The following is a 12,515-nucleotide window of genomic DNA, read 5'->3' as shown; positions in this document are numbered from 1 at the left end:
ACTGTTGCGTATTGGTAGCTCTGTATATGGCACGAAACAGGATTCATAACTGGTTGGTCAACACTGAGCAGGTTTTTCTGGGAGGGGCAGGTAATTTTATTGAATGTCTTACCAGCCTTAAAGCAAACTAGTCCATATGAAACAGCTACATTCCTACTAAAACATCATCCGACATGCTTAGAGAAAATGAACAGCTTAGTAAGCTGCCCTGTGACTCCTGGAGACAAAAGAAGGATTCTAGGAGTGCTTCCACACTTGCAGAAAAGGGCTCTACTCTAGTGCACTGCTTTTCTGCAATTAGCTGGAAGTAGAATTTCAGCAAAGGTTTGACATAAAAATTAATATTCCACTGTATATTCCAGCAGTGCCCTTCCCTATCCTTCTGAAATGTCTGCTTGCAGGCTCCATTCAACAAAGGTCCTTTCAAATGCCAGATGAAAGTTTCCTGTTTGCAAGTTTCAGCCTTTGTTTTTCACTTCCTCTTGATCGCATCTGGGAATTAGTTATGAGTAGACTTTGATTTGCACCTTGAATAGTCTCTCTGAATTGCCCCAGTGTCAGTTTCTCCTGCTGGGGTTTGTGTGGCTTTATTTATTGATTTCCTAACATTTTTCTTCATACTGTTTCGCCACTAAAAATATAATAAATTATGAGAGGAAACAGTAAAACAAGAATATAAATCAAATCAGTAATTAAAACCTTCTACCTTTTCACAAGGAAAAAAACCATCATTGGAGTTATTTCAAGAGGGTTTTCATCATTAATCTCCAAGCCCAGAGCATGGAATAGTATAAAAGGGGGAAATTGCAAAGAGGAAGGGTGGAATTCATTGTAGCACTAAGTTTCTTGCAAAGGATGGCAATTGCAAAGAAAACAGTATGGAAGCAGTCCAGGTACTATGAAGCTAAATCACCTTGGCTCTGAAGAGAACATTCACTTATTATTCAGTAACTAGTTTTACTGGCTCTGGCTTTTGTCCAACATGAGTGCAATGTTGATAACAAGCACATGCATAACAGGTGAGGGAAAGTCAGTGCATTGCACTTTCAGTGTTGGACCCTTTATAGAAGGAGTGGGGAATCTGTGGTTCTCTAGATGTTGGACTGCATTACCCATAATCCCTATTGGCCATGCCATCTAGGGCTGAAGGCTTTTCTCCAACAATGTCTGGAGGGTCACAGGTTCCCCATCTCTTCTTTATAGCACTTGAGGTTCTTCTGCAGTCAACAGGGAAGGTACTAGAACCATTCTGGTGTAGACCAGTATGCTTACTTTTCAACACTGTGTTTTTAAATTGTGGTTTAAGATGCTCATTCCTCTAGACCCCAGAATTTAAAATGTTTGGAACTTTCTGGGATCCAGGAAATCTAGGGAAAGCCTTAAGGTGAAGAAAGAAGGCAGACACAATTCCATAAACTAATGAATTATTATTATTATTATTATTATTATTATTATTATTATTATTAAAACACACACTTGAAAGTACATTGAGCAGGAAAAGCAGAGACCATTGCTGTGATGAAAAGCTTTATACCATACCTGAAACTCATCAGGCATCACATTTTCTAGATTGCTTCAATAAATGACAAGCAACAAATAGCAAACAAATAACAATGGATCATGCATGAGTCCCTCAGACAAAATTTGTATGTGTCTAGACTAGAAATCTAGGGCTAATTCAGCCACTTATTTGAATATTGCACAAAATTCGAAGTAATATCCTTGATGGTAATGTATATAGTAAAGTATAATATTTATATTAAAAATATACTACTAAATATACTACTCCTCAAAGAAGTGAACTTTCATGCCATTTGTAAGGCATTGGGTAGGATCCTTAGTCTGTTGATGGGGTTGTAAGTCTTTTCCTTCACCCTTTATGGTAACAGAGTATCCTGAACCTTGGGGAGGTGCTTTTGTTTGAACATCTAGATAGGGGCTGAGGGCCATGGCACACCTCAAAAGGTAGCGTTCTTGATAAGTTGCCCCTATTTGATGTGTGTCATAGGGGCTATCCTTTACTCAGGAGCGACCCCCGTTGAGCAGCCAGCAGGTGGGCTGGCTGGTTTAGGAAGTACCCAATGCCTGAGCCAAAATCTCACCTCACATCTATAGTCAATTAAGTTGTGTCCTGTTTTTATTCCAAGATGGTGTATTGTGGTTCTTCCCCTTCATGGCACACAATTAATATTAATATTAAAACTACAATACTGCTCAGAGAAGTGAATTTCCTGCCACTGGCACACTTCATTCATGTGGTGACCTCAGCTTAGTTTAAAATGCACGTGATCTCCAACAATAACAATGTCTTATATACATCTTCATCTGTTACAGACCTGTCCTGATCATAAATACTAAGGTTCTGTTTGCTTCTGCAGTTTTTCATACAACCCGGTCCTAATGTTCATTATATCCCATGAACTGGCACTGTATGAGCTGTGGCCAAGGTGCTCATTTTGCAAAATCAAAGGGGGGAAAGACATCCAAGCATCCTAGCCTTCCATTTCCCCTTTATCCTTTACCATTGGAGCTGGTCATTTTTGTGCGTGGGCGCTTTTACACATACCCATTCACATACTGAGTTGTACAACTGCTTCTGCTAGCAGAAGCTGACAACCTGGCTCTTCCACAACCTTGGATATGGTCTGATTTATGATCATGCCTCAAGGTAATCTCTGCTTTTGATCACGACACAGCATAAAACTAAGAATGTGAATAAGGGCATACAGTTGCAGGCCCAGTTAGGAAATCTCGGTGTTGATAATAAAACAAAAGAAAACTCCTTGCCCATTCCGTTCTAGGAGTGAGAAGTGTTCTGTCTGGTAAATGTACAGTACAAAGATAACTTTGGAATAGCAAGGGACTATAAAGTAACAAGGAATGTGGCAGGCTCAGACACATAGACACAGCCTAACGAAAAGGTCTCTTCCCCGCACCCAAACCCCCTCTCCAAGCAATGATGCAAAAGAGTATCTATTCTTGTGAAATCAACTAGTAAAAGTAAGTTATTTTCCTGATTGCTTGCTTCTGACTTTATTTTTTGGGTATATATCTACAAACCCCAAAGTTTCTGAACATTTTAGACTGCCCTGTTTATTAAACGAATAAAAATAAATCTTTTGCTTTTTCTAATCCAGTGTAATCTAATTGCAGTTGATGAGTAAAGAATCTCCAGTCTCTGCTGGAAATGATGCTTACGTTGATCTTGACCGTCAGGTACCTAATGCCAGATGTTTTCTTTCTTTCTTTTTATTAGTGGAACTCAGTATGCAATTTTCTTGGCATATTGTAAATGAGCTACAGCTTGGGGGTTTGGGGGGTTTTTTTGTTTTGCTTTTTTGAGTTTGTATATTTTAAAAAAATCAAAGTAAGCAGCATACAACAAATCTGAATCTCATTGTATATAAGCATTATTTGTAGAATGCTGGATGTGAGCCATTTTATTTATAGAATATGGGTGAGCGCTGCAACAATTTTAGATGGAATTGGTAGCTCAGTTAGTAGAGCACATCCTTCGCATGCAGAATGTCCCGGATTCAATCTGGGATGATTCCACTTTAAAGAGGATCAAGTATCAGGTAAAAAGAAAGGCCTCTGCCTGATACAGTTTTAGACTAGATAGACAAGTTGTGTGACCTGCTGTAAAGTGGCTTGGTATGTTCCTAAATACCCCAGCACTCTGTATCTCCTTGTAAGGATAGGGGTCTATGCAGGTTTTACCTTTAATGTCTATTCCTTGTGTTTTGTTTCCCAGTCTTTTGTGCTGTGTGAAAAAGAGTTAAAGCAAACAATATTCATTTCATGCAACTATAAAGAAAAGTGGTTTTTTAAAAGCTTTATTAACTTTGCATGGTAATGTTTTTCTGTAGTTTTCTTAATGTACAGATCGTAGGGCTCAGTGTGAATATGTAAAATACTTCTATTTCTTGTTTACATATAATTAGTGGTCGAACCATGATAGTAGTTGCCCTTTTAAGATGCTGTAACTATGCAAGTTGTTACAGTGGTGCATTGTAATTCCAAAAAATCGTTTGTGTAGACGTCTGGTGCTTTCAGACATTTCTCTGCAGCATCTCATAGCCCAAAAGAAGCAAGGCTTTGTCAGTTTTTTTGCCTTTCTGTGGGAGATTTTGCAGCGAAATGATTAAAAAATAAAACTAAGCTGTGCCTTGCATGCCTAGTTTCTTTTACTTGTACATGAATGACTTCTTTGGATCACAGCATTAGAAAATTATTGCATCATAATCTTTTTAGCAAATGGAAATATATTGTGTTTTAAAAAATACAGTTGAAGAAAACAACAGAAGAACTAAATGAAGCCTTAGCAACCAAAGAAGAAATTTCCCAGAGATGCCATGAACTTGATATGCAGGTAAGCAGACTATTGCACAGTAAATGTAAAATAAGATTTTCAACATTATAAATCTCATCCTGTAGGAAATAAAATATTTTTGTATAACATGTTACAGATATAATTGTATATTTAAAGTGCATTTCATGATTGTGTGTCTTGATTTGAGCATGGTCAACTATGATTTGGCATGGAGTGACTGGGGCAACCCTGTCAGATGGGTGGCATATAAATAATAACATTATTATTGTTGGCTTTACATGAAGCAGACTCAAGCTCGTGTGCTCACATCCCACTTCCCTTGTGCTCTCCCTGACTTCTCCTTTCATAGCAAACCAGTCTGCTCAGTTTAGGTATTGCAGCAAATCATTCTCTGTTGCAAAAGAAGAAGTTGGGGAGGAGGGAATATGTAATCTGAACCATGTCTGTGGTGTTCCCGTCTATCCACCCTTTACTAGTAACTTACAGTCCATACCAGTGAATATATTTTAGCCAACTAAGTTTCGTTCAGAGTAGACACACTTAAAATAATGGACCTATGCTAGTTATGTTCATTATTTTCAGTGCATCTACTCAGAGTGTAACATTGGATACAACCATATATATTGTTGGTTCACTTGTATTTGAAGTTGCATTTACTTTCCTTATTGATAAAAGAATTTATCTATGCTCTTCCTGCCTTTGTAAGGCACTATTATTACCGTATTTTTCGCTCTATAAGATGCACCAGACCACAAGACGCACCTAGTTTTTGGAGGAGGAAAACAAGAAAAAAAAATATTCTGAATCTCAGAAGCCAGAACAGCAAGAGGGATCACTACGCAGTGAAAGCAGCAATCCCTCTTGCTGTTCTGGCTTCTGGGATAGCTGCGCAGCCTGCGTTCGCTCCATAAGACGCACACACATTTCCCCTTACTTTTTAGGAGGGAAAAAGTGAGTCTTATAGAGCAAAAAATACGGTAGTTTTCTTCCTTCATACTCCATTGGTTGTCCCATAGTTGAACTATTTCAACCCCTGTTTGAGTTGCTAAGTGGGCATAGAGTTATCTTTGGTTTATGCTATGAGAATTACACACATGTACCTCAAAACGATTTCCACCTGATTTTATTGTTAAATATGTAGTTTGGTCCTGCACCTCTACGTTACTTTTTAAGACTTACTAGTGGCACCATCATTTGCTTTTAGCTGTACATTTGTTTGTTGTTGTGTTTTGGTAATAGGTTGCTACACTGCAAGAAGAGAAGAGTAGTTTGCTAGCAGAGAACCAGGTCTTGATGGAACGCCTAAATCAGTCTGATTCCATAGAAGATCCCAACAGCCCAGCGGGCCGTAGACATCTGCAGCTACAGACACAGTTAGAGCAACTCCAAGAGGAAACTTTCAGGTAAGAATTGCATGGTGGTGCAAAGTCGCAGCAGCCACCATGTATTGGAAGATAATGAATTCAGTCCAACTATATTAACTTGTTCAGTTATATTTTAATAACTTCACATTAGGTCATGAGTGGGGAATGTTTTTGGCCTGGCAAGCCAGATCACTATCTGTCCTCACCTCCCATTCACCAGCTTTGACAGGTGGGTGGGACGATCCACCTTTGAACCGTCTGATATCCCACCACCTAAAGTCCTCTGTGCAAGGGACTTATGAAATAGGGAACACAATGGTTTTTCTTCTTTTATTTGTTTTAGATCACAGATCATGAAAACTTCCACAGTGGCACATAATTTTGACAACGAAAGCAACTGAAATGTTCACTAAAAGCTTACTATGAATGTTGCATTGAGAACTAGCACAATTTCACTTTCTAAACTGAAGAAATTAAAGTTGATCAGAAATTCACTTGTATTCCCTCCCATTTGTTAGATTAGGGTGGGCAACTTTCAGACTACAGGCCTAATTAGGTCCAGCGCAGTCCTGATTTCTCCTGCAACCTTCTCCAAACCATACCCACCTGTCTCAGACCTGGCATTATTATGTAATTTGTTGAAAGGTAAAGGGCAGGTAGAGGAGGCACAGCTTCCAGTGCATAGTGGGGGGCCGTAAAATACACTTCTGATTGTACCTTGGCAGGGGAGGCTTGCTGAGAGCAAGAGAGCTGGGATAGACCACTACTGATCTCCCTGTGGGAAGTTCTGTAGCCAGTTGATTGCAGCAGGAATGGTTATTGGGCTTGGCTGCACTACTGAATTCCCCATGGGACCGATTCTTGAAGGGCCTTGCAAAGACATGAGCAGGACACTTTGACAGCCCCTTGCTCCTTGCAAAGAGTCATGCTCAGCTCTTTGAAGCTCCAGTAATCAGTGGCATTTCAAAGGACCGTGCAGGGCTCTTTGCAAGGAGTGCCCCACCCACCTCTCATCTCTTCTCTGGCAGGGTGAAGGGGTAGGTAAGGATCTGGCCTGCTGACCAGCTACAGTTCCCTACTCCTGTGCTAGATGGAAGTTTATCAGCTGGATGTGGGCCACAGAGCAAGGCCCCATTATCTCTTTCCTCACTTTAAAGAAAGAAAACTATTTTAAATGCCTGCATGTGAGAGAAAGAAATTCCACACTTTCATGTTATGCTGCTCTGTTTCAATTTTGTGTGTAGCTTGGCCAAATGTGCTGTGTAACTGTGAAGTTTTTACTACAAGATGGCAGTTCCTGATGCAAATAGATCAGTTTATATGGCAAAATATATTTTGGGTTGCGAGGTCACTGGAGGATAGAGTTTGAATGAGGCAACTCTGGCATACTATTTTTGGATTTTCAGCCACTGTAATCTAAGTTTCTTTCATTAAAGAAAAAAACAACTCAGTTGTGTCCTATGTTTCTTTGTTTTCAGGTTGCAAAAGAGGAAAATTTGAATCCTGCCTAGGAGCTGCTAAGCATTTTGTGTGTGTTGCCTTGTTTATTTGTTTATTCAAAAGAAATCTGTTGTGGTTTACAGATTAGAAGCAGCAAAGGATGATTATCGAATTCGTTGTGAAGAGTTGGAAAAGGAAATTGTAGACTTGCGGCAACAAAATGAAGAATTAACAAACCTGGCTGAAGAAGCTCAGTCTCTGAAGGACGAAATGGATGTATTAAGGTAAGCCAGTTCTCTGCCCATAAGAATGCGTGTTTCTTCATGGGGCTGATTCTCAAGAACAAAGTTCAGTGATACATTCTATACACAGCTTTCTGATGGATGTACGTTGCCAGTTCTGAATAGGCTACACTGGCTTCCTGACCGTTACTGAGACAATTCAGTGTGCTGGTTTTAAACATTAAAGCCCTAAATGGCTTAGGAACAGCCTACTTTAACCAATTGCTTCTGTCTGTAGAAGAAGAAGAGGAGTTTGGATTTGATATCCTGCTTTATCACTACCCAAAGGAGTCTCAAAGCGGCTAACATTCTCCTTTCCTTTCCTCCCCCACAACAAACACTCTGTGAGGTGAGTGGGGCTGAGAGACATCAGAGAAGTGTGACTGGCCCAAGGTCACCCAGCAGCTGCATGTGGAGGAGCGGAGACGCAAACCCAGTTCACCAGATTACGAATCTACCGCTCTTAACCACTACACCACACTGGCTGTATGACTCCCTCAACATTTAAGATCTGCCTCAATGTCCTCCCAGCATCTGAACTAAGGGCTGGTGGTGTGATAACTGAGACAGGGCATATTCAGATGTGTCTTTTGCTTCTAGAATTCCTAGAGAGATTGCCTGGTGCAATCATTTCCCTCCTTTTCTGACAGGTGAAAATATCTTTGTTTGCCCCTTTCTTTTTGATTACTTGATTTTATATTATGCTGGAATTCTGTTGTTATTTGTAGTATGCTTATTTTTTTAATAATGCTTTCTAAGAGCTTTGGCCGAGCAGCAGCTAATAAACGCTTACATTAAAACACATTCAGTAAAGGTTTTCCACCTATGGAATCTGTGCAACATCCCTCCCTCCAGGCATTCATCTGACAAAGTGGACAAGTTAGAAGGCCAGGTGGAATCATACAAAAAGAAGTTGGAAGATCTTGGAGATCTACGGCGGCAAGTGAAGCTCTTGGAGGAGAAGAACACAATGTACATGCAAAACACTGTCAGCTTAGAAGAAGAGTTGAGGAAAGCCAATGCAGCCCGCAGTCAGCTGGAAACGTACAAGAGACAGGTGAGCACAGGAGGGAGTGAAATTGGAGCCACTACATTGCCCCTCACTTGTAAATCGCTTTATGCCAGTCACCTTACAATTTCTTCTGTTCCTCAGCCAAGCCAGTGACCAAAAAAATCCCTCATGCAGTTTTTCACAGAAATGCTTTAAAACACTATTCCAAATTTCATAAAATCCATATATTTTGGATTGAGAGTTGGACTTGGACTAGGGATGATTAGGTTTATATCCCCACAGCTACAAAACTCACTTGGCGACTTCTATTTTTAAAGGATCAAGTCTTAGAAGTGAACTTAGAAATAGTGGTGAATTTGTTAACAAGTAAAAACTAGAAGAAAAGCAATCCCTGTCATTAACAGACGTGTTTGATAGAATCTGGTCAACTATAATTATGATTAAAATAGCACATTTTAGATGAGTGTGTAGTTTTTCAAACGACTGTCATTATTTATAATGTTTTGAAATTATAAACATAAATATAATACCTTTTGTTGTGATTATATTCTTTTGTACAAACGTTTTCAGTTGCATCAATATTTTAATTTTTTTAAAAAAGTAATATGGGGAAGGGAGTTAAAATGGGTTATTTATAGGGCACTCAGGGCCCATGGTCCAAAAAAAGGCTTCCAATTTGCCACATTTTGGTTTAGTTTTATCCTTCGTTGCAAAATCATCCACCTGATATTTCTCCATGTATCTGAGGAAACAACAGCTTTGTCTTTCTTAAGAGTCCCTGATAGGGCAGAACAAATATTGCATTTATTTTATATATCTGGTATAATAACCAGAAAACCAAGTCATACTCTGAGACAGTGTGTTGAAGAGACTGAATTGAGATTCAGCTGCATTAACGTAGCTGTGTTATGGAGTAAGTTGTGAGATATCAGTAGCAGTCTGCTTACATCTTTGGGTAATTAATTCTGCAGGAGACAGCAGCTGGACACCAGTTTCATTTCCATTAATACTTGCTTCTCCATATCTACTGATATTACCAACCGGAGAAAACAACAGATTGAGTAGTAATTGTATTTATCTCAGTTTAGCAATTTCAGTATTTGAAAATGGAAGGCAGCTATGATTGCCGTTGAGTGAAAATCGACCATTGATACAGTTCCCTTATCAGCTGGTTCGTTTCAATGAATCATAGTAAAGTTTACCAGTTTAGGGTGCGATATAAAGCTAATCTGCACTTAACTGAAATCAGAAGCAAAAATTTCTGAACTTGTCGTTACTGCACCCGAGGAAGATTGCAGTGGGGAGTGCACAAGTCCAAGACTCACCTGGGCTCATTCTTGTAACAATAAACTTTTTTTAATTGTTGCAAATGAACGTGCCATTGGCTCTTACGATGATTCGTACATTTTTGTGTTATTGGTGATGTGATCCCTTCTTGCTCTTACAGGTAGTTGAACTCCAGAATAGATTGTCTGAAGAATCCAAGAAAGCAGACAAATTAGAATTTGAGTACAAGATGCTGAAAGAAAAAGTAGACAGTCTGCAAAAAGAAAAAGATGTATGTATCTAAGTGTTGCTTTTTCATCCTTGATAGAAGCAACTTTATTAACTCTTATCTCTTAAAAGAGTTGGTTTTTGATGTTGTCCCCTTATAAATCCTAGGTTAAATGTCTTTTTCTGTGCTGTAATGTAGTAGATTTCCGGAGTGCTTCTAAAAGCCTCTTCCAGCTCTTCTGTTGGTTTCCTGCCTTCTTTATCTTTGTCTACCTTCTTTGACCTCCTCTCCCACTCTAAGTCTCCATGACAGTTCCTAGTAACTTCTTTTAACTACTGCAACTGATCATGTTGTCTCACTTTCTGCGTGGTTTTCTACAAGGCTCCATCGCTGTTTCACACGTCAGTTCATATGTAATGCCAAAACATGGTTTACCCTATGTCTATGGGTTGAGCTTGCATGTTGTTCCCTCTCTCACTCCACAGTTTATTTGTGTGTTTAGAGGGCCTCTGGAAGCCATGGTTTGCCGTAAACCAAATAACTTAGCAGTTCAGACAGGGATTGGGACGAAAGAGCATTGTGAGCACAGGGCTCTTTCTTGTTGGCATAAAACCTTAGCTTGGAGTTACATGTCAACCAACCCATTTTCATCTGTGGTTTTAGGTTTATGCAAATAATTCCCAGCTCTACTTTCTCATACCTGACTTTTTGTCTTCTGTGTGATTGTTTGACGTATGATGTTTCCTTCTGGATGTGGGTGTCTCCCATCTCAGATTTAATGTGGTGAAAATTGAAATGTTCACTGTCTGCCTTAATCTTTCCCTATCCTATACTTTTCCATCACTGTTTGTGATGCATTTATCTTTCTTGTTTACCAGAACTATAGTTAGTTAGCTCATCTCTGCATTCTTTTTGACACACTTTCAGGCAATGCCCCAGAGCTGACATTTTCTCCTGCCACTTTCACTATCCTTTAAAAACTTCAGAATACCTTTCACAAAACATCCTACCACTAAGGTCAATGTACTCTTCTATTTAAATCTGCTTCTATACTTCGATTCTCTGTTGACAAAGTGCATAAAATAAACTTGAAAAAGCTTTCAGTGTGCGGGGAGAAAATGGATTTGGCTGTAACACCAGAGCCAGCTCAGCTGTCATCAACACTACTTTTCCCTTCTTCAGATGATATACATGAGTAGTTGCACAACCTTAGGTAGAAAAACCCTTATTTCGTTAACTAGAGCAGGCTCTGTGGAGAAAGGGAGGTTTGCCTGTACATCAACATCTTGCTCTTAAGTCTACTCGTTAAAAACCTGGGTCACTTTCCATCTTTATCTCTTCGGCTTGGCACAAGTTTACCCTTTCCTGCTGCACAAATTTTCTCCCAACATCTGTCTTCGTTGCTTTTCCTCCCTGCTAATGTCTGTCTCGTCTTCGCCTTCCCTATGCTTGGAGGCACCTCTCTGCCTCTCCAGCCTAATGCTGTCTCTCCCACAATTGCAACTGCTATGTCAAAGCCTTATCTTGGTTCTTGCTTCATCGTTGTCTGCTTCCTAGGTAGAAATTAAATCTCTTTTCAGCGTATTTCAGCATGATTCCTTTTTTGTTGTTTATTGTTGAGGGCCCTGCTGCCACCATAGTGTAGGCCTGACTGGGCCATTTCTGAACCTACATACCATTCATACACTGAAAACATAAAACGTATATTAATTTCAGGTTCTAAAGCGTCTAGCTTTTTACATTCAAATACATTACTAAGTATATGTTAGAACACTGAGATGTGGCTGAAAATGGCAGCCCCTTGCCAAGTCTCTTCCCCAGCCCTTCAACCCTCCCTCCACTAACAATTAGTTCAACTTGTCTGGCCCTGACGCTGTTATGTTGTGCATTTTGCTGCATCACTCCATTTCATAGGTTGACAGTGGGCAAGGAAATGCACATTGTAATGATGTTGGAACACTGACAAAAATTGAACTAGTTGCTATTGAACTCTTGGTTTTGGCAACAACCGCTCATTCAATGTAAAAGAGGGTTTGACTGGAGGTGGTGGACTGTTGGGACAGTGTGTGCAAACATTCAGTTACTATATAGCAGGGGGAGGTCTTTGTCTTCTTTCTGTTTAGTAGATGGATACGGCCAGCTCTAAACTGCTAGGCACACAGGCATTATTGCTCTGGGGGTCACAAGGAGTTAATGCCTTTTTGCTTTAAAGCAATGCTGCTGATGTCCCCCAAAAAGTGGCATGGGGAATATATCAGAGACTTCTTCACTGCATTATCTTGCCTGTTTTCCTTCCCCATAACTTTCTGGAATTGCTAATACAATTTTCCAGTTAGTGCAAGGAACTATTTGACAGTTGGCACTGGCATTTTTCCTCTGTTGCTCAAAGCCCTGCATGATTTTGATGGGGTGAGATTCCACAAGTCTGTGGAGTCTGGATATATTTACCTACTGCATAATAGGCCCTTTCAGAAGACAAACTAGCAGATATTTCATTTAATTTCTTTTAGTTTTGCTTTGAAGTTCTTCACATGGAAGACTTTTTTTGGATACATAGATGATTAAAATCCTGACATGCAATGGTAGCCAT

At 39.7% G+C, this 12,515-nt stretch overlaps 1 protein-coding gene across 3 annotated transcripts in view; it reads left to right on the top strand.

Annotated features, from left to right (window-relative positions):
- The window catches only part of HOOK3 (hook microtubule tethering protein 3), a 60,846-nt gene that overhangs the window by 24,772 nt on the left and 23,559 nt on the right, over nucleotides 1-12,515 (top strand). For all 3 annotated transcript variants that reach the window (XM_083481438.1, XM_083481439.1, XM_083481440.1), the window contains 6 exons: nucleotides 3,154-3,216; nucleotides 4,289-4,372; nucleotides 5,573-5,736; nucleotides 7,281-7,421; nucleotides 8,274-8,475; nucleotides 9,878-9,988. In XM_083481438.1, the coding sequence (XP_083337564.1) occupies nucleotides 3,154-3,216; nucleotides 4,289-4,372; nucleotides 5,573-5,736; nucleotides 7,281-7,421; nucleotides 8,274-8,475; nucleotides 9,878-9,988 (765 nt within the window). The remainder of the gene's footprint in view (nucleotides 1-3,153; nucleotides 3,217-4,288; nucleotides 4,373-5,572; nucleotides 5,737-7,280; nucleotides 7,422-8,273; nucleotides 8,476-9,877; nucleotides 9,989-12,515) is intronic.

The sequence above is a fragment of the Podarcis liolepis genome (assembly GCF_965112155.1).
Source record: "Podarcis liolepis genome assembly, chromosome: 17".
NCBI classification, from domain to species: domain Eukaryota; kingdom Metazoa; phylum Chordata; class Lepidosauria; order Squamata; family Lacertidae; genus Podarcis; species Podarcis liolepis.
The sequence above is the reverse complement of the archived record's forward strand: the minus strand, read 5'-3'. Positions and strand labels throughout refer to the sequence as shown.